Below are 22,504 nucleotides of genomic sequence, written 5' to 3'. Positions count from 1 at the left end.
TAAGGGTGACAAGAAATATATCTCGACACTAATGTCTGATCCTCAACAGGAAATACGTGCTGAGATAAGGTCGCTGAAAGAAAGCTTAAAATTCTGCAGCGATACATGTGATGACGTGAGGGAAATAGCAACCGATATCAAGGCACTTAGAGCCGAAATGAAACCACTAACTTCGTAGAATGAAAAACTAAAGACCGAAAATGAACAGCTTGAAAAGAAAATCGAAGAAGTTGAGCAATACAAGAGGAGTAACAATTTTGAAATAAGAGGTGCACCAGAAGAGCTCAACTGTCGTGGCAAAGAAGATAGGTGAGCTCCTAAGCGAGCCAATCTCTGATAATGATATCCACATCTGCCACAGGGTATCCACGGCAAAAAAGAATGAACGAAAGATTGCTGTCCGGTTCATTTCAGGCACAAAACGTAATACGCTACTCGTGAAATCAAAGAAACACAAGATGGCTTCCACTGACTTCGGTCACAAGGGCACGGAAAGTGCCATTTACTTTAACGAGCTCCTGACGCGACAGAATAAGCAACTCTTTGGGACAGCCATACCAAAAAAGAAAAAAAAGCGAAATGGAAGTATCTGTCTTGCACGCAAAGATGAATCTTCTGATGTAATCCGGATAACGAGCACTACTGATTTAGATCTCATCAAGTGAAAAAAGAAAGAAAAGAAGAGTGAAAATGTTTCTCTTCACAATAGAAAAAACAGCACCGATGTGTAATGATGCTTGTCTTAGATCTGGTTTTAGCATATTACATCAGAATATAAGGAGCGTTAAGAATAAGAAGGAAGAGTTTGATTTTTTTTTAGTTCTCTTCACGTAGACTTTGATGCGATACTGTTTACAGAGACATGGCTGTGTAATACTGACATGTACAGTCGCGATCAATATGAAGGTGATCGCGCGGGCATCGACCGGCGGGCCTTTCCAGCTGCATAGCGGCCGATATCGGAACTGCGACAATAAAGATTGCGTTGCCTTCTTTCCCTCGTAGGCTCTTCCGGGCTACAACCGTCACCCCTATCACTACCTCGCCACCTTTTCCCTGTATTTGTTCTCTGGGCTTCGGTTTATCTGCATTGTATATCATTTCTTTTTCATTTTTGCCGATATAGCAGGGGCGGGTCTTTCTGCCGTCACAGGTTTTGATAACACTGTCACTGTTTCTACGGCCCACTTGCGCCGGGCTGGTAATGCATAGAAAAAAAAAAGTCACCGGGCGTCCTCAGTGTGAAGCTTCCGGCGAGCATTTCAGCCTTATCAGAGCCTCTTCGTGACACATAAATGCCCGCCTTCCCGCCTTCAGTCGCTCCCAATATGCCACGGCGGTTAACTGCGGAGTAAAGGAGCGAAATAATCGGTCTAGGAAAGGCAGGCTTCTCTCAGAGAAAAATTGCTGCCATAGTTGGCCATCCACAGAAAACTGTAAACCGTACCCTCAATGCCTATTTCAGAGAGCACTGTGTAGCGGATGCCCCTCATCGTCGCAGGCCCAGGAAATCGACTGAAGGTGAAGACCACCTCATCGTAGCTGCAACCGTCCAAGACCCCTTCAGAACAGCAAAAAAAAAAAAATTGCCGAGCAGCTCGACGTTGATGTTATTCTGCCCACTATTCGAAGGCGACTTCATGAGGCAGGACTGAAGAGTCACGTAGCCGCAAGAAAGCCCCTCCTTACAGCAACTCACCTTCTGAAACGGTTAGAATTTGCCAACCGTCACAGAAACTGGACGTCGCACCAATGGCAGCAAGTTACATTCAGCGACGAGTGCACATTCTCCACTTGCTGGAATCAGCGCCTCCGGGTCCAGGTAAAATAGTAAGATAGGAATGCGCATGCTTCTTGCGCATTTCAAAATTGATTTTTTCTTTCTCTTTTCCGGAAGGTGCGATGAGGCCAACGTCCTGAACTTTGCTGCCAGCGGACGTGCATCTGTGAACGTGTGGGGTGCCATCAGCTACGCAGGCCTTGGCCCGCTATACGACATTCCGGGGAGGCTGACAGCTGAAGCTTACATAGAAATTTGTAACAGCATTCTTCTCCCATACGCTATTAATGGACCCTTCCCGGACGGCTGCTTTTATTTTCAACATGACGGGTGCCCTGTACACACTGCATCTGTCGTGCAGGAGTACCTGTACAGCAGTGGCATCGCACAGCTGGAGAGGCCACCGCGGAGTCCGGACCTCAACATAACTGAAAACATTTGGAGAATTATAAAAGCTAACCTGGGTGGCGGTGGCGTAGAGGTAGAACACCCGCCTCGCGTGCAAGAGGTCCGTGCTTCGAATCCCGGTGCCGCGCAATTTTCCACCGGATAAAAAAAAATCCGCGTGTTGATAAAATTGCATAAACAGGCCTGGGGTGTGGCCTGATCCCGGTGACCAGAACCGGTAACGCACTCCCTCACCAGAGCAGGATCGGCCACCCTGGTGTAGTACTTGGCCACAACATCCTATATGAACACAACAATCAAACCCCGGCCACTCAGTCCCCAGCAGCTGCGAAGCAACTGACCACGGCGGCGGTCAGACCTGCGACGCTGCAGAGGGTGCTAAGAATCCCTGGCTCCGGACAGGCCGCCATTGGAATATGAACCTGGCAACGTTTAACACTCGAACGTTATCTAGTGAGGCGAGTCTAGCAGTGCTATTGGAGGAATTAGAGGACAGTAAATGGGATATAATAGGGCTCATTGAAGTTAGGAGGCCAAAAGAAGCATATACAGTGCTAAAAAGCGGGCACGTCCTGTGCTACCGCAGCTTAGCGGAGAGACGAGACTTAGGAGTCGGATTCCTGATTAATAATTATTACCAGCTATGTTCTGAAGAACATAGCTGGTAACATACAGGAATTCTATAGCATTAACGAGAGGATGGCATGTCTTGTTGTGAAACTTAATAAGAGGTGCAAAATGAAAGTTGTACAGATCTACGCCCCTACATCCAGTCATGATGACCAGGAAGTCGAAAGCTTTTATGAAGACGTGGAATCGGCGATGGGCAAAGTCAAAACTCAGGAAGAGGACCTTAGTGTTGAAGCAATGAACGACAATCTTGTGGGCATCATTAAGGAGTGTGCAATAGAAGTCGGTGGTAACTCCGTTAGATAGGATACCAGTAAGCTATCGCAGGAGACGAAAGATCTGATCAAGAAACGCCAATGTATGAAAGCCTCTAACCCTACAGGTAGAATAGAACTAGCAGAACTTTCAAAGTTAATCAAGTGACCATAACAAGTGACCACAGCACAGTCACTCTATGCATCTTTGCCCAGGAGAATTGAAGACCTCCAAAGGAAAGGAGGGCGCCCCTATGAAGTATTGATAGAAAGTCAGTGCATGTCTGAAGCGGGCATTATCGACAGAGCTTATGTTGCATGTTATGGATGAGTCCAGCGTGCTGAAAATTATCGTTTTTTTTTTGGAGTGAATAAAATATTGATCAATGTTATGCCTTAGTTCGTTTTGACTCTTTTATAGCAACTTTTGCGGCTGCAGGCAAAGAGTAGAAACGAACGGCAGTGTTAAAAACCGAAACAGTTGATAGTATTATATTGTATTATTGTAGTTACAGGAAAATGAAGGCGCAGTAGTAGATGTCACCCCTGGTACAGGAGGGAGTCAAGAAAAGGACGGAGAAATTGCGTAGTAGAGGGCACCGGAAGGATACGGGGGCACTTGAGACTATTTTCGTGCTGTTAATGTGGAAGTGCTGATTCGAGATGTCATAGATTATCTGATCTTTAATCGGTTGACAAATAATCCCAACCATGAGTATTCAATTATCAACCCCCCCCCCCCCCCCCCAAGAATGACATAGACATGCCTTCACTTTCTTGATTTTCCTCCATTCACTCTAACCCGCCGTCGTTGCTCAGTGGCTATGGTGTTGGGCTGCTGAGCACGAGGTCACGGGATCGAATCCCGGCCACGGCGGCCGCATTTCGATGGGGGCGAAATGCGAAAACACCCGTGTGCTTAGATTTAGGTGCACGGTAAAGAACCCCAGGTGGTCAAAATTTCCGGAGTCCTCCACTACGGCGTGCCTCATAATCAGAAAGTGGTTTTGGCACGTAAAACCCCAAATATTATTATTATTATTCCTCCATTCACTCTATTGCTAACCGAAATTCAGGGGTGCAGTTATCCCTTATAGAGAGGTATCGGAGCCCACGTAAGTAATGGGCTAGAGAAAGCACCTTTCAATTCCAATGACCGACTACCTTGGGCGGTTTTCGGTGTCGTTCTTTTTTTTTTTTGGACGCTGCCACGTCCGCCGCTTTCTCCTGCCCATGACTCATGTATCGCTTTTGCGTTAATAATTTCGATTAGCTGCGAGCTTCAAAATTTGCTGCCCTCGCAGAGCTAATAGATGTGGCAGTGTGCAGTGCAAATAAGGAATTAAAGAAAAAAGTGAAACCTGACACTATCGTTACTGAGAAGACTGCCCGCTCTTTGTGGAAGAGCCTGAGTGCAACGGAAGCTAGCGTAACTTTATTCCTGAAAGGTAGAAAAATGCCGCGCAAGGCGGATTTTTCTAGCATAGGTTGACGCTCGCACGATTAACTTCCAATTGATTGCGTCCGGTCTAGCAGTATACACAAGATTACGACAAGTGCGTATCTGTCTGCTGACGCGTAAAAAAAACAACGAAATTTGGTACTTGCTAGAAGGGAGTGACAGCAGCTCAAGGAACAGAGAAAAGAGAGAGGGAAGCTACTCTGATATTCCCCTCGCCACGGAGGGTGATGACGTAACGTGGCGCTGCTCCTTTCCTCGGTCGCCGCTCGAGCGATCACCTTCATATTGATCGCCACTTACGCCCCCGAGTTCACCGATTATTCCGCAGTACGATTGGATCGCGCAGGAAGAAGCGGAAGGCTAGGTATATGCCTGAATCCGCAATATTCCTTCCAAATACTTGATTATCTTTCTACGAGTAATGGTCACATAAAATGCCTAGCAATAGAAATGAATTCGTTTCTACTTGCTGTTGTATGCAGGCCCCCAACTGGATACAACCGCCGTTTTCTAAGCCATTTGGAATAACTTCTGCATTGTTTTAATGACATAACAAAACCATACTTCATCATGGGCGATGTGAACATTAACATGATGACAGAAGATTTATACGCGCTTGATCTGAAAAACCTTATAGTAACCTATGGATGTGAAAATGCTATGTTAGAGCCTACCGGTGTTACTCACAATGCTCCCACATCTTTCGACGTCAGTATAACAAGGCTAAACATATACGACTACAATGCAGGCATATTGTGTTCAGGCCTTAGTGACCACCTGCCTATTTAAATTTGTACACAAAACTTATTCATTAAAGACAAACGTTAAAACCTCTCGCGATATAGAAGTATTAATGACAAACGATTACTTAAGTTTAGGGAATTAATCAATCGAGCTGACTAATCACGTGTGTATGTGCAAGAACATCCAGATAAAGCACATGACACTTTTCTACAGATCTACGCGTTGAATGCTACAACACTGCTTTTCCGCTACAACAGTTCAAAATGAGAAAGTGTAACAATAGAAAGCCATGGATAAATAGCGACATTTTGAAAACAATCAAGCACGAAAACGCACTTTTTCACAGATTTCTTGCTAGCAGAGATATTAGATTATGGCGACAGTTCAAGCAATTCCGCAGCAGGTTAAATGCCGACACTAGAAAAGCAAAAATAGCCTGTCATGAAGACATGTTTTCGCGCATCAGGTCGTATCCTGCAAAAATTGGAAGAAAGTTAATTCTTGAACTGGAAGAATAGTGTCATGCAATGCACATATCTCCAATTACCCCTGTCCTGCGCCAACCGATCCCAACAAGCACCCGCGAATTTCCTAATTTCATCGCTCCACCTAGTCTTCTATCGTCCTCGATTGCGTTTTCTTTCTCTTGGTACGCATTACATGACCTGCCCAGCTCCATTTTTGTCTCTTGATGTCAATTAGAATATCGTCTATACCCGTTTGTTATCTGATCCAAACCGCTCTCTTTCTGTCTCTTAACGTTATGCCTAGCAATCTTCGTTCCATCGCTCTTTGCGTGGTCCTTAACTTGTTCTCAAGCTTCTTTGTCAGTCTCCAAGTCTCTGCCCCAAATGTCAGCGCTGGTAAAACGCACTGATTGTACACCTTCCTTTTCAATGATAATGGTAAGCATCCTGTCAGCAGCTGACAATGTCTGCCATATGCGATCCAACGCATTCTTATTCTTCTGCGAATTTCCTTCTCATGACCAGGATTCCCTGTGATTAATTGACCTAAGTAAACGTACTCCTTTGCAGACTCTAGAGGCTGACGGGCGATCGTGAACTCTTGTTCCCTTGCCCGGCTATTAATGATTATCTTTGTCTTCTGCATATTAATCTTCAACCTCCCTCTTACACTCTGTCTGTTAAGGTCCTCAATCATTTGTTGTAACTCATCTGCATTGTTGGTGAATAGAACAATGTCATCGACAAACCGAAGGTTGCCGAGATATTCATCGTCTTTCTTTACTCCCAAGCCTTCCCAGTTCAATAGGTTGAATACTTCTTCTAAGTACGCAGTGAATAGTATGGGAGAGATTGTGTCTCCTTGTCTGACCTCTTTCTTTATAGGTATCTTCCTGCTTTTCTTGTGTAGAATTAAGGTAGCTGTAGAACCTCTGTAGATATTTTCTAAGGTATTTAAGTAAGCGTTCTGTACTCCTTGATTTAAATTATGGGGTTTTACGCGCCAAAACCACTTTCTGATTATGAGGCACGCCGTAGTGGAGGACTCCGGAGATTTCGACCACCTGGGGTTCTTTACCGTGCACCTAAATCTAAGTACACGGGTGTTTTCGCACTTCGCCCCCATCGAAATGCGGCCGCCGTGGCCGGGATTCGATCCCGCGACCTTGTGCTCAGCAGCCCAACACCATAGCCACTGAGCAACCACGGCGGGTTGTACTCCTTGATTACGTAATGCCTCTATGACTACTCGTATCTCTACTGAATCAAATGCCTTTTCGTAATCTATGAAAGCCATATAGAGAGGCTTAGTATAGTCTGCGGATTTCTCGATAAGCTGATTAATGACATGAATGTGATTCATTGTAGAGAATCTCTTCCTGAAGTCAGCCTGTTCCCTTGGTTGACTAAAGTCCAGTGTTGCCCTTACTCTATTGGAGATTATTTTGGTAAATATTTTATATAATACTGGGAGTAAGCTAATGGGCCTATAATATTTAAATTCTTTAACGTCTCCCTTTTTGTGGATTAGTATAATGTTTGCATTCTTCCAGTTTTCTGGGACCTTTGCAGTCAATAGACACTTCGTTTTTCAAGCTATATGTCTCCTCCATATTTGATTAAATCGACTGTTATTACACCTTCTCCTGCCGCTCTTCCTCGTTTCATGTCTTGCAAGGCCCTTCTGACCTCATCGCTAGTTATAGGAGGAGTTCCTGTATCCTGTTCATTACTGCTTCTAATTGAGGTATCCTGACTCCTCTGTGTATTGTACGGGTCAGTATAGAATTCTTCCGCCGCTTTTACTATACCTTCGAGATTGCTGATGATATTACCCTGCTTATCTCTCAGTGCATATATCTTGGTTTGTCCTCTACCAAGTTTCTTTCTCACCGATTTCAGGCTGCGTCCTTTTTTTACGGCTTCTTCAGTCTTTCTCACGTTATAGTTTCGCATATCCCTTATTTTAGCCTTGTTGATCAGTTTTGACAGTTCCGGGAATTCTATTCTATCTCTTGAGTTGGCTTTTTCAGTTTTTGTCGTTTCTTTATTAGGTCCTTTGTTACTTGGGAGAGCTTGCCTACTGGTTACCTTGGTGCCTTGCCTCCTACTTCAATTGCTGCATCTGAAGCAAACCTAGTTACGGTTTCACGCATTAGCTCTATGTCATCATAATCTCTCTGTTCTAAGGTTGAATATTTGTTTGTAAGTATACCAGCCTGAATTTGTCTGCTTTTACCTTTACTGCCTCAAGGTTGACCTGTTTCTTCTTGACCAATTTAGCTGTTTCTCTGTTCAAATTGAAGTGACTCCTGGCCCTCACTAACCTATGACCACTGCACTTTACCCTACCTATCACTTCTACATCCTGCACGATGCTGGGATCAGCAGAAAGTATGTAATCAATTTCATTTCTTGTTTTACCATTAGGGCTTTTCCAGGTCCACTTTCTGTTGCTACACTTCCTGAAAAAGGTGTTCACTATTTGAAGCTTGTTCCTTTCTGCGAATTCTACAAGCATCTCTCTAGCGTTCCTAGAATCAACGCCGTAGTTGCCAATTGCTTGTTCACCAGCCTGCTTTTTCCCCACTTTTGCATTGAAGTCGCCCATTACTACAGTATATTGAGTTTGCACTTTTCTCATCACTATAATGCAACATATTCATAAAACTGATCTACTTCCTCATCATCGTGACTGGATGTTGGAGATTAGGCTTGTACTACCTTTAATCTATACCTCTTATTAGATTTGATTACGACTACAGCTACCCTCTCATTAATGCTGTAGAATTCGTCAAGGTTGCCCGCTATGTCCTTATAGATTAGGAATCTTACCCCGTATTGCTTCTTATCTGGGAAACCTTCTTATCTGGGAGGACATGGCCGTTATTCAGCAATGTATAAGCCTCACCAGTTCTTCTAATCTCACTAAGGCCGATGATATCCCAAACAATGTCTGAGAATTCCTCAAAGAGTCCTACTAAGCTTGCCTCACTCGAGAGGGTTCGGGTGCTAAACGTTGCAAGGGTCAGTTCCCATTGGCAGCCTGTCCGCATCCAGAGATTCTTAGTACCCTCTGATGCATTACAGGTCTGACCGCCGCCTTCGTCAGGTGCTCCGCAGCTGCTGGGGACTGAGGGCCATTGGGTAATTGAGTGAGCCATTTGGGAGGGGGTGGCCGAGTACTGCACCAGGGAGGCCAATTCCTGGTCTGGTGATGGAGTGTCTTGTTGAAGCTTTGTGGGTCTTCCTAATTTGGTTGTACCTGGATTAGTATAACCCCACTCGCTCTTGGCGTCTTTTGCAGGGGACAGGCGTCACTCGAAGCCAGCAGAAGTTGTGCACTGGAGGAGGTGAATTTCAAGCTCACCATCATTAAAAAAAAGTAAACACACAGAAATTCGCAGGAGTCTGGTTCCATGACCACTTGTCATGGACAGTGCACGTGAATCATCTCTTGACCAATTTATCTTGTTCTGTAGGATATACGAGTAGGATCGCTTCTCTTCTCCTTTCATGGTTAACTAAACCACTGTACTACACATTATTTTACTCAAAACTACTAAACAGAATGCTGGTGTGGGGAACAACAACTAAAACCAATTATGATAGGCCATTAATCTTGCAAAAGCGCGTGCTTCGTATCTTAGAAAAATATAAAGGTCATGCCAAGGACCTAGCCACTGAACCACTCTTTCTTAAAGGGACAGACAACCACTCGGAACTCGAATCAAGATAACCCCCCTGATGGAATGATTCCCTATCGTAGTGGCTAAAATTAGCCATGTTTTTCTCATTAAACGCGGATTTATATTTTTAATTCATCACTAAAAGTCACGAAAAATTACCTTTGGCGCCCCACGCGGCAAAAAACATGAAGCAGCATAAGATGTCCACCACGTGATCTTCTACTAGTATACGCGGTTCCTGGTCTTTTTATTAGTATTGAAATGCAGTATACTTTTTATTATTATAAGATTTTCCTCAGTTACAATGTGCAAATAAGCATTCGCTTGTTGTGAGCAGAAAAGTGGCGCGGCCTTCGCCTTCATTTTGTATAAGTTGGCTTGGCTCGTCTATCGACACAACAACGACGACGGGGGGCCAGCCAATCATGACGTAGGAGTGTACTTGGGGGAAAACGCGGTACAAATGTAAGAAATGTCTGTACAACAGCGCGAACTTATTGCACCAGCTGTTTATTTTCAAAAGTGGTTGAAAAGGCCAAAATGTTGGTGCTTAACCACAGTTGCACTCACTCCTGTGAAAGCAGAACGATGGGCAGCTTTCGCAATTTGCAAGGCTGGCTATCGACATCGCTCTCACTTCTCAGCGTTGCTGGAGGAGGGACTCTTACTTTATTAGAGGCTGCTCAGATCGAAAAATTCTGCTTACTAGATATTCACGCGCTTTTGGAAGTAACCGCTGCAAATGTAAACCCTACCGAGGGTGAGCTTTGCGTTGGATGGATGGATACAACTTTCTTGCACGTCCGGCAAGGTTTAACGCGACCCGGGCTCAGGTCTCCCACGGGGGAACGTCAAGGCCCTGCCTCAACGCCGCCTCACGGGCTTGCTGGACTGCCCACGTCTGGATCCCGAGCTCTGAGCTGCGAAGAGCGGCGGCCGACCTCGACGACAGGGTCTCCGGAGCAACTGCAATCCCTCCTATAACTACATTTCACTCCCACAGCATGTGTTTGAGTGTTGCTGGTCCTTCCTGGCACAATTTGCACGTGTCGTCCTGATGCTTATCTGGGAAGATACGTTTCAGACGGAATGAATTAGGGAACGTGTTCGTCTGGAGTTGTCTCCATGCGACGGCCTGCCTCCTGTTCAATTTGGGACTCGGTGGTGGGTATATCCTTCTGGCGTTCAAATATGCACAGGTTATGTCGTTGTATCTGGTGAGCCTGTCCCGTTCTGCGCGAGGGGTGTTCGCTATCGTGCGAGAGGCGTTGCCCTGTTCGGCGCGGCGGGTCATGTCTCGCGCCGTCCGGTGCGCCGTCTCGTTTAGGTTCGGGAGCGCGTCGCCTTCCGTGGTGACGTGCGCGGGGCACCATATGATCCTCGAGCTCGCGGTTTTGGATCTGCCCGCTTTGGCCAGAATGAACAGAGCTTCCTTGGAAATTCCACCGTTGGCGTAATTCTTTACTGCCGTTTGCGAGTCGCTTAGTACGACTTCGCATTCCTGTTCTGTAAGGGCCAGCGCAATCGCTACTTCCTCCGATATTTCCGAGTGTTTGGTGTATACACTGCATGTGGTTCTGATTTTGGACTCTGTCTATGACTACGGTGGTGTATTTTTGGCCGTTCGCATATTCGGCTGCGTCGACAAAGCGCGCGTTTCTCTCCCTGCCGAATGAACGGAGCAGAGCCTCGGCTCTTGCCTTTCTTTTGCATCGGTTGTAATCGGGGTGCACGTTTCTTGGGATGTTTGCCACCGTAATGGTGTCTCTGATTTTGAGCTTTGCGTTGCGCCATAAAAATCGGTTGTCAGTCCCTTTAAACATGAAATCCTATCCATTGAAAAAGCATATAATCTAAAGCTGATGCAGCATATACATAACACCAATTACAGGATGCCTTCCCAAGCACTGTATCCACAAGATATGGCTTCAGAAGCTCTAGCCGTTAAACTAAAACAATACGCACAGATTATGAAAAGCAGGCAATTGAATATAAAACAGTGCAATTATTAAACTTCCACGAATCGAATATCGACCTTATATTACAGACCAAGTAACTTAAACGCCATTATCAATCATTCCTCCTCACTACTATAACCTCATGGTTGACCCATAAATGTCGTCAAATTATGTTCGTATATTCCTAGTTGAATTTTAGCTAGAAGTTACAATAATTAAACAAAATTGTTTGATTCCATTTTAATGTATGTTTTGCGATGTATAATTTATGTAGAGCATGTTGAATGGACATGTTTATAGAATACGCACGCGATGAGATGAAAAAAAAAAAGAAGCAAACGCTATGTACTTGATGAAATGTATTATACAGTTGCAGACTATTATTGATCAGGGGTCAAGACCTCGTCAGGGTTTTTCGCCTTTAGTCATTGCCTCCGCGCAAGGAAATTTTGTATTCTTCTTGCAGAATAAACATGTGTGTATATTTGTATAAAACTACTATCCTTATTTCGCATAGATGTCCACTAATTTGCTATCGCAATCGATGCTTGGCCTTTCAGGCGATACTGCGACGTTTTTTCAAGAAAAGAACTATCCTCCTTTTTTATCTTATATAGTGCGCGCATGGCATCTTTGCTTCCGTATGAATGTGATATGCATGCGTATAAATATGGGCACCTGCTTCTAATAAAGCCTTTGTTGAAGTTGGCGCTTGCGTATGTCCATTTGCCTTTCCCCGTCCGTCAATGCAGTTGAACATTCCTAAGTATGGTGTATCGCTTTTTCTTCGTTTTTTTTTTCATGCAGCTGTCGCTCCGTAATTACACTATATGAAGCATCAATTTCTGAAGAGTGCAAAGTTTAGACGATTGCATTACCTTTGAGCACGACAATTTCATAACGCGCCAAGTGGAGCGCGTCTTCGAAAGTGAAGCAGGAGGGCATTTGGTGTTCACGTGGCATCAAAAACCACTCGTGTACCTGTCAGCCAGCCTGTCGCTGTCGTTGAAGGCTTCACAACGACCTCATCGCAAAGATAGTCGCACGCCTCCTCCCCCTCCTCCCTCAAATCAGCCCTTCTATCCATCTTCACTCTGCGCTTTTCCGCATCCCACGATGGTTAAGCGATAGTTCTCTGCCGTCGCTTCCCTGTGAACGTAGGACGTCTCTCATTTTACATCCTCTCTTATCCAGACGAGCGCTGAATGAGCTCAGCTTTCGGCGGCATGGGTCACAGTATGGGCGTAAAGAAATTTCGAGAAGAGCGGACACTCCCATAGAGCCCAACGGTCGGATTGTCTGTAGCGCACCAAGCGGATGGTATTAACACCTTCCGGTTTCGGTTCTGGGTGCGCATGCTTCGAACGCCAGTTAGTGCACGCCACGCCGGCTCCGCTGATCGGCGCGGCATTAATTTTTTTTCGCTTCTACTAATGAACCACGCGCGGCCTTGGTGCGCATTCGTTTTATTATTAGTAAAAATGATTGCGAACGATCTTTACAAGCCTCCACCGAATCTGTGTCACGTGCAATTTCATTCAAAGAAAACGCAAGATGTCTTCTGTAATGATGAAATTTTATTTTACTATATATAAATGCTCGTTCCGGGCTTCTTGTGCATTCATCCAAAATTGTGGCACCAGGTAAGCAGCAGTCGTTGACCTACGAAGCTCTACCGGATGCCATCAGCTGAAAAAAAGTAAGTTACAAACATTTACCATTTTGGTATATTGACCTAACAAGAATATTGGGTGTAGATGCGAAACGTGCGTAAGTGGTGAATGAGCGGCATTACAGATAAATTCACTTTTACATAGATTTCGTAGCAAATAGACTCCTCCCAAACAATGCCATAAAGTCTGAAGAAAACATACGATGTTCAAGCATCCCTCCCTTCCCGGGCATTATTTCCTGCACTTTAAGAGCACAAATACAGGGGTTTCCAAAGCAACTTGGCCTCAGTCGACGCGATGGTACGCCAAGTACACAGAGGTGGCTACAACACAGGCTCTCAGCCAGTCCATGTTACACTCTCGCAGAATGCCTTCTAGTCGTACTCAAGACAGATTCGTCGGTGCAAAGCCTGTTTTCAGTCGCTCAGAAGAAAGAAATGTCAAGTTCTTGAGCTTCTCGGCGTTATCTTTTACGCGTCCTGCCGGCGCAAGCAACACACTCCCGTGTTATCACTCTTGGCAATCGCTCGTCGCATTTTCAACAAGCGTGAGGACCCAAATAAGGTAGATGATGTTGCAGGGCCATAAAAAGCGTCACAAACTTGTCCCACTAATACTCAGTGCACGCAAAACTAACTCACCACGGCCGGCTTGCTTTTTTGCTAACAGCTTCACAACCCAAGGCGCGGCGGGCATGCCTCAAAAGTATCCCAAAAAGTCACGAAATGAATTACAATCATTTTTGGGGTCAGAGAATGAGTCACGAACTTCTACCAGTAATATTCAGTACATGCAAAACTAACTGCGGCACACAGCCGAGCTGCTTTTCGCTAACTGCGCCGCTACGCAGAGCGCGGCCACTGTGCTTGAAAGGTACCCCAAAAAGTAGCGAAATTGGTAACAACTGGGGTCAGAGAAAGCGCAAAAACTTGTCCCGGTAAGATTGAGTACGCGCGAAACTGCGTCACATGGCCGAGGTGCTTTTCGTCCCAAAGCCAGGTGCGGCGAGCGTGCCCAAAAACTACAGAAATAAGTTATAATAATGCTTGGGCTCATAGAAAGTTTCGCAAACATCTCCCATGCGAGTAATTAACTCAAATTAACTAAGCGTGGACGGTGGAGCTGTTTTTCGATAACTGCGTCACTATATAGGTTCAGTTTTGTGCAGTAAGCCTAACTGTGCTTGAAGTGCGTCGCAGACTGTCAAACAAAATTCCTCACCTTGCTGTATTCCAGTAGTGCAGCGGTGCCGTGCCGAAATGCAGACTGAAAACAAGAGAACGCCGGGAGCCCGACAAACGGACGACATCAAAAAGAGACGGGTCGCCGAGAAGGCGAGCTTCACCTGCACAGCCGGCCTCGCTCGCTTCGCTGGGTCGGTGGCATGTCTGGCCACAGGCTGTGGTCTGGCGAATGCCGCATGCATTAATGAATGCCGCATGTCGTGCCGCTAGCTTGTTGCTCGGTGACGCAAGAAAAATAAGTCGCGAAGTATAAGTTCATTTGCACACAAAACTTTTTAGTTTTAGAGGGAAAGAATAAAAAAGTAAAACATTGTCTGTAAGTTAATTTCACATTCTTTTTTTTATGCTGTCGTCAACTAATGGATGGAGTTGACACTAGGCGTGACGTGTTTCCTGTTGCCAGCTTTTGCCGAGTGTCCCCTCTTGTTGAATTTATTTCTATATGGTACGGGTGCATGTGTCAGTACTGTGTGGTACACGTCACCATCGTTTCCGGTTTCCACGACGTATCCAGCCTCCTGCATCCCATTCGAAGCCACGCTGCACTTATTGCGCATTCTCAACTGGCCGCATTGAAAGGTTACCTACTGAATTGTTTGTTTAGCTCTCGAGGTATTAAGGTTTCATACTCTGATTGTTGAATAGACAGCAGTCCATTGAGCGCTTCTCCGACGTCTTCCACGTGTAGCGACCCAACGATGGCAGCGCGTTACGGCGTCACGCGACAAGCATTTCGTTGTTACTGCCGAGAAACGCACAGTGGGGCATCCGTTTGAATCTTTCCCCGCATGAAGCACATTTCGGCTGTGATCAGAGCGCTGTCATCGCGAAGTGCGTAATAGACACGCCGACGGCGGGTGACGCCGAAAATACGCCTGAAATGCGCGGCATGTGGTAAGCGCTGCCGTATGCGCTGCAATTTTTGAGCCTGTACACGGCTTGCATGTCCACACAGACGGCCACCACACTCGCCTTCATGTTGGAGGGAAAACATCGACAATGATGGCTCGCTCAGACGCTGACAGCAGAGTGTTTAGCTTCTAAAGCGGGTGCCTCTTGGACACGCGCTGTTGTCGCGCGAGCCAACCAGTAAAAGGAATGAACGGAACAGAGAGAAACCGCGTGCCCCGCGGACGCACGTGGCTTCCGTGGGCACTCGACGCCGTCGCCCGTGCTGGCTGGGAGCGAGGGAATTGCAGGCGCAGCCACTGAAGCCCGCCCAGAAAAACAAATGAACAGAGCGAAACGCTGCGGTGAGCGACTCGTCTTCGCCGTTCTCTCAATATCTCCTCGAGTGGCGTGATAGAGCGACGCCCCGCCAGGCCGCAACTCCGCGGAGCCGAGGTTCCCCGTGCACGAAACTATAAGCAAGAGAGGCCACGATAAATATCGCGCGCCCGATAGGCTTATCAAAATTCAGCAAACGGAAACCGCCTGGCGAGGGGTTCTTCGTCGCCATACCCGGCCCGTCGCTCTGGCCAGACTGCGCCTGGACAACATGGAAGCAAGGCTGTCGGCAATCGTCGTGCTCTTGGCGCTCTCCGGCGTCGCTTCGGCAATGCTCAGGTGAGCTTCCAGACATTCTATCGTGGACTTGGCGTCCTTGCGCTCCACGAGAGGCTGCTGATAGTTGCAGCTCTTCGAACGCGCCACGAGCACAGAGCGTTCTCAGTATCGCGATTGATGCGGTTAGGAACAAACAACTCTCCATTCCATTCAGATGATGGTCTTCAATTATATGAGCTTCGAATACGAGAGATGCCGGAGTGAACGTCTCCTTACCTGTGACCACTTAGGCCACTTTAACACACTCCGAAATGTCCTTACACGGGAGTTAGGACATTGTACCCCCATTGGAGTGTGCCCGTAGAGGCCTAAAATTCAATATTTGAAAGCATCAGTGCATCTTATGTGACTACCTGACTAACTAACGAGAAGAAAGGGAACTGAGGGGCCCAATATTTATTTATCATGTCATAAGAATCTAACAAACGAAGAACAGGTGTCTTTGTTTTTTGGTTTCTTATAATAGGATTAATAAATGTTGCTGGCTGCTGGTGTTGCTGGCTAACACTCCCAGGATTAGTTATAGTAGTAAAAAATAAATACCCAAGAAAGTGGATAGGAAAGCGGCGCCGCGGTAGCTCACTTGGTAAGAGCATCGCACGCGTAATGCGAAGCTGTGGGTTTGTATTACACCTGCGGCCAGTTGTTTTTTCATCCACTTTCATTTCCATTAATTTGTGCTTTTTTTTAATTCAGTTAATCACTGCAAGCAATTTCCCCTTTGTTGTCCTTGGTGTCTTTCTTTGTTGTCTTCTTATGATATCTAACTAACTGCCACGGCTGCTTTCAGTGCAACCTGCGTACCATGTCAAGTATTTCACCTCTCTGTAGTTGCTTCTCGTGGAGCTCCGGATGACCGTTCTTTGTGGTCTGCTACCGCGGTTGTGACTGCTCGTACAGCTGCTGATATGCTCATTTATCCGATTTTCAAAGTCCACAATGATTCCCCCGTCCATTACATCACATCAAATTCAAAAATATATCACGTTTGGTTATTATTGCAATAGCAATTATATACACACTCCAAGCGCATTGCTGCCGTCAGCGTAGGCATCGCCATGATGTTCCGTATAAAATGCAAGGGCGCTAACAGTCGCCACGGTCCCTACGATGTATGTGCGAGTGAAAGCGTGCGAGTGGAGACGACGATCGCTGCTCAATCTCGCCCGCGCGAAAGAAACGAAAGCGGGAAGGAAGCGCGCTGTCTTCCGTCGCGCGCGAGGCACCTAACGTCACGAGACACCGGGGTGAAAGGAGGGAGGGGGGCCGACGTTCTACTCCGGCTGCAACTGCGCATGTGGCGGCTGCCCGCGGTCGCGCAGCCCTATCTTGAGAGCGATATGCGTAGGGTACAGTCTAGGTGCGTCGGTGGCTCGTAGTTGTGCGTGCTCTGTGTTCTCGGCGCCCTGTTTGCGTTGAAGCGATAGCCAGCAAGGTCACTTCGCTCGCTGCTGCTACAGTGTTTCCTCACTCCAGCGCTTTGACAGCGAGTGTCCATGCTCAGCGAGTGATGTCTTCATATTTGCTGTGAACGCTGACACCATGCTTGTTAATTAAGTTAGCAAGCGAATGTTTACAAGTTGATATGGCCGATAAAACTACTATCATTACTTCGTATAGCTCTGTCCACTAATTTGCTATCGCAATCAATGCTTCGCCTTTCGGGTGAAACTGCGACGTTTTTAAACGCATTACATTGAATAGCTATAGACCGGACGTGCCTTTCTCAGTAGGTCTCATTCCTTGTAACCTCACTGTAGCGCTTCTTGTGACGTAACGTGACTTCGCTTCTATTTCGAGCTGCAAGAAATAATTAGGAGAAAAAAAAACAGCCTTCAAAAATCGTGGCCAATGTGTCGTATACTTTAATGGCGTACGATTTCTACTCCGACGCTGCACGACCGCATGATTGCCGCCCTCACTCTGCTTTCTTGCTAGGGGAATCCTGATTTATCTTTGTTGTGTGCATTTCTTCTCGTGTTTTCTTACTCTGCGGAATACACCGCTAGAAACAACTTCGGTTTCACTGCGCAAAAACGTGCGCGAAATGCCTCAAAGTGCAGAGTGGCTGGTAGCTTACATATTGTCATCAAGCTAAGAGGGATTGTCATATTAAAAATGAACTATCAGGGACACAGAGAGAGCGGTTACAGCTTTAGTGGGAAGTGGAGAGATTAATCTATCCATATAGGCTTGTCATTCGATCCAGATGAAAATGGGCGAAGGGTGTCGGAACACACCCTCCACGTGCTTTCTTTTATGTGTAGTACAATGTTGGTGCTGGTATGCCGTTGGCGTTACGGCTTTATCTAGATCGATGCAAGAACAGGATCTGAGTTGTGACGATAATGTCGTAGCTCTGGATAGCTTCTGGTGCACGTGATGTCGTGACGCACGGACTCGTTACGTAATGTTGTCCGCAAGATCGTGTTCTTTCCAGGGGAAAGAGCACATGTCGCCGTGTCCCCGAACGCAGTCTAGCGCGATTTGAAGGTTATCGCGCGAGCGTCGACCAGCCTAGCGGCCCGTTTCGGAACAGTGAAAATCAAGATTTCGCCTTCTTCTCTCCCTCGTTGGCTGTTCCATGCTACAACAATCACTCCCGCGACGAACTCGACACCCTTTCTCTCTATTTATAATACCGAAGAATACCTTACGCGCAATACCATCGCTGCCTGTTCCCTGAAGCAAAAAAATGAAAAAGCATCTTCCTCAGACGGTAGAAGGATCGACATTTGGGCGAGTTGGTACTGGTTGAACATCTTGAAGGGGCAGCGCAAAAAAACGACGACAGAAGGCAGGAAAAACGACGACAGAAGCGCTGTCCTGTGTGTTCCTGCCTTCTGTCGTCGTTTTTTTTGCGCTGCCCCTTCAAGATGTTCCTCAGACGGCACTGACCGCAGCTTAAGCAACAGCGAAAACAGTGAAAGAAGCTGGCCTGATACATCCCTCTCCTCGAAAGAGGATTCTGGGCCGCGGCGCTGTTCTTGTTCTTGGTCGTAGCTTGCGCTGTAACCATACAAAAATACATTCTATAACCGTCAAATTGCTATAGACTGTATAAAAAAAAAGTCAACGCCATTCCACTCTGTGAATGTGGTTGACCAGCGAAGCTAGATGTGTGGGTACCTTAATGGCGAACTGTCCATTTGCGTGCGTTGAACGTCGTATACGCATAAATGGAAGGCGAGGTGCGACTAGTCGCTCCACCACGATGTTTAGCCTCGGAAGATGATGAGGTACGGGTGGTATACATACCCATGTATCGTAGCAAAACGCGGCACGCCCCCTTTTACTAACGAATCCCGGCACGTAGAACAGACACGCACCTCGCCGCACTCCAAGGGCACACACTTTCACCGTAGCCAAGGCGATCGTACGTTGGTCGACGTCCCGCAGTGCAGTAATGGTTGGGAAGTCACTCGAAAACCACAAGCGCTCACACACAACACAGGCCACACAAAATTGGTTCCCCATAAACTCCCTCTGAAGCCTGACCATTGTTCCGGTGAAACGTTCCAAGTTTGCGGGATCGGGGCCACATGGACGGTTCGCATTTCTTTCCGCCTCGCAGTCCTGGCGGGCAGCACGCTTATGGGACCGCCAACACGGGAGAGCGGAAGGAAATGGGATACGTAAGCGCTTGCAACGCCGACAAAGAGAGGGCGGTGCGAACGTAGACATGGCTGGCGCGGGTCCAAGTGTAGTCTCTGTTGTGATCAGCTTAATATTTGATACGGGTTGTATTTGGACCTAAGATATTAAACTTATTTTTGCAAGTTGGCGGAGTGCTGAAAGCCTGGCTCACCTCCACCGCGGGTCGGCCCGGTATTGCACTATGTTCTGGATCGGCCCACGTATGGGGAGAAATTCTCGATCTACATGGCTCGATAGGCGCAAGCAATTTTTTCCAGCACTTAGCCATATGCAGCTTCGCTGTAAAAAGAAAGTCGCACGATCGGTGTTCATTACTTATTCCAATAAATGGGCCGCAGTTGTCTCCCCAGCACGATGCCCGATGAAAAAAGCTGTGCTGGTCCACCATCCACAGCATCGGCTGCCACGTATATCGGACCGAGGTCAACCCTGTCTTAACCAAGCGTTGTGAGAAGCTAAAGATAGAGGGCATTAATCCTGTGTAGTTCATGAAATCAATTCTGCTGGGCCACACTAAAAAGTAAACGCTAGAACAATTGTGAAGAGCAGACGCCAGCCATTAGTTGTCTTATTGGGCACATTGTTAGCCAGTGCAGCCGGCCAATGGCAAACAGCACATACAGATGAAACGTTATGTGAGTTCGGTCCTTGCATGGTTCGGTCTTTGATTTGCACTTCGGTACTTCGTTCTGTAAAACATTCTCAATCATTTAACTGCCGTTGTTGTAGCAATTGGGACAATGAATACTTTGTTACTCATTGAAGGCTCTCTCGCGAACGCGCCGTCTTTCATTTTTCACCCTAAAGTTTAATAGATACAGTGTACTGAAAATCAGGAGGCGCCCTCTGAACTCATAAAACCACGGTGCAGCTTCTGCGTGTCGAGTTTCGTCCTCCCCCCCCCCTTCCCCGACATTTTCTTGCGACTTCTGAAGCGGGTGCGTGCACGCTTTGGCTGCTCTTATGCAACCTGCCGGGAACAAATGAGATATCCCAGAAAAATAACAAAAGATAAAGGCACCAATAATATGCGCCCTGTCAACCGTTAGCGCTCTCTTAAATTTCTGTTCTTGGTGACACATACTGGAAAGTTCTGGCGCTCGGAAGCAAAAATTCTAAATTATTCTTTTGCGTAATGTGCAGACCAATTAGACTGTACGTCAAAAGTACGCAAGAAAAACGCATTTAGAAAACAAATATATCTGCGCTAGGAGACGCTCTTCATGCAGGAACCCGGCGTGAACGTATGTTGTGTGTGACTGTATATATCCCGAAGCCTGTAGAATAGCATTTCTTTATTTTCGTAAGGACCTGTTCCCTCCAGCAATGCGGTAATGCTGAGCGTGGCACGTGCTCAACACACTTTCTTGTGCAGTATCATAACATTCACTCTGAGAACGAAGTCGCATATACATGTGAAAAGCTCACGTGAGATTAACTGCCAAAGTAATCAACGCGGACTTTTAACTTATGGCGTTTGATTCGCTCGCTTGTTTCGTTCGTGACCATGCCGTCATTCTTCCCGCAGGATTCCCTTAAAGCGGATGAAAAGCGCTCGGGAACACTTCCGCGAAGTCGGAACGCCACTCAATGTGACTCGAGCTTGGTCCCTGGGCGGCGGCGTCGCAGGGCCCTTCCCGGAGCCCCTCAAGAACTACCTCGATGTGCGTGCGCCTTCACTCGTCGTTTTTCACAAATTGCTGAAATGTGCCTCGCAGGCCGGATGCATGTGTGGATGGATGCATGCCTGCACTTATCGCCTTTCAACGTTTTGATCATTTAGATACGAGCAACAATTTTGCGAGAAGCACGCCTTCTGCATCGCTGCACCATTTTGCACAGTACGATGTACGTAGCAAGAATCCTCTGCTAATCTATATGTTAATGCGATTAGTGTTCTTTGGGAACTTCGCATAGTTTGCGGCATGTGTCTAACCTTTTTCACAATGCCCAGTGACGCAAGTTGCCTACTATATAGCTTCGGCCACTAGGTATCTGCTTGCTGCAGTATTGCCGAGCATACAACATGGGCCACAGCTTGCGTGCCCGAACAGACAACTTCGGCACTGCGTATGCGATAATGGTATGTGTTCATTCTTGACAAATCCCCCAGAATTTATGTGCCAAGGTGACACAAGGAGTATGTGGCCTTAAATATATTAATGCGATTAGCATTCTATCGAGATGTCACCCATTTTGCTGCATGTATAATGTATGTTCGTACCTAACGTCTGTCAAGCCAACTTGTGCCACTAAGTATGTGCCCAAATCGACAGCTTGAGAATAGACAACTTGTGCCATTGAGTATGTGCAACTAGGCATGTGACACTAGGTATGTTAACATTCTTGGCAAATACTCCAAAATGGGTATTTACACTCGGTACGTGCCCGGATATACAAGTGCAACAAGAGGTAATAAATGAAGAAGTCGGCAATAGAAAACAGAAGAAGGCAGCAACAGAGCAGTGAAAAAGCCCACATCAAAAGCATCCGAGTGTGGAGAAAGAAGTGAAATGAACAGAACGGGACCAAGGCGGGCATTGAGCGGTGAGCGTTGAGTTACGGAGAAATGAAGATGTCGGTAACAAAAAATTGAAGTGGGCTATACAGGAGTAATGAATTTGGCCATACCGCACTGTATGTCCAAATTCTTAACTCCTGTATAGCCCGCTTCAATTTCTTCAATGATAATCGCACTAACGTCGGCATTCATCGTGAGGTGGGTACTGCCGGAATTTTAAAGCGATAACGCCTCATCCGCAACATACACCTCCGCTTTTATCGCGGTCGCTTGACTTATAGCCGTCGTAACGAAGTTGTAGCCAGGATACTAGGAATAGTGGGGGTCGCTACGGAGTTTGAACCGGGGCGCAGTAATTGCAACAAGATATACTGACTCATGGTATTATTCGGCATTGTGCTTGGCAACGAGATTGCGACTTCGTGTGTCTGCTAATCGGGCCAGATGATCT

The 22,504-nt window shown here is 46.6% G+C and overlaps 1 protein-coding gene and 1 pseudogene across 1 annotated transcript in view; both read left to right on the top strand.

The window, feature by feature from the left end:
* The first annotated feature begins 15,713 nt into the window (after window positions 1-15,713).
* Window positions 15,714-22,504, top strand: part of cathD (cathepsin D) — a 28,728-nt gene continuing 21,937 nt past the window's right edge. Inside the window, exons 1-2 of the mRNA XM_075698747.1 lie at window positions 15,714-15,875; window positions 21,061-21,196. Coding sequence (XP_075554862.1) covers window positions 15,808-15,875; window positions 21,061-21,196 — 204 coding nt within the window. The 5' untranslated portion in view covers window positions 15,714-15,807. The remainder of the gene's footprint in view (window positions 15,876-21,060; window positions 21,197-22,504) is intronic.
* LOC142567835 (U2 spliceosomal RNA) lies at window positions 19,558-19,737 on the top strand (annotated as a pseudogene).

The sequence above is a fragment of the Dermacentor variabilis genome, chromosome 1, assembly GCF_050947875.1.
Source record: "Dermacentor variabilis isolate Ectoservices chromosome 1, ASM5094787v1, whole genome shotgun sequence".
Classification (NCBI taxonomy): Eukaryota; Metazoa; Arthropoda; class Arachnida; order Ixodida; family Ixodidae; genus Dermacentor; species Dermacentor variabilis.
Note: the sequence above shows the minus strand (reverse complement) of the source record. Positions and strands in the feature narration are given on the sequence as shown.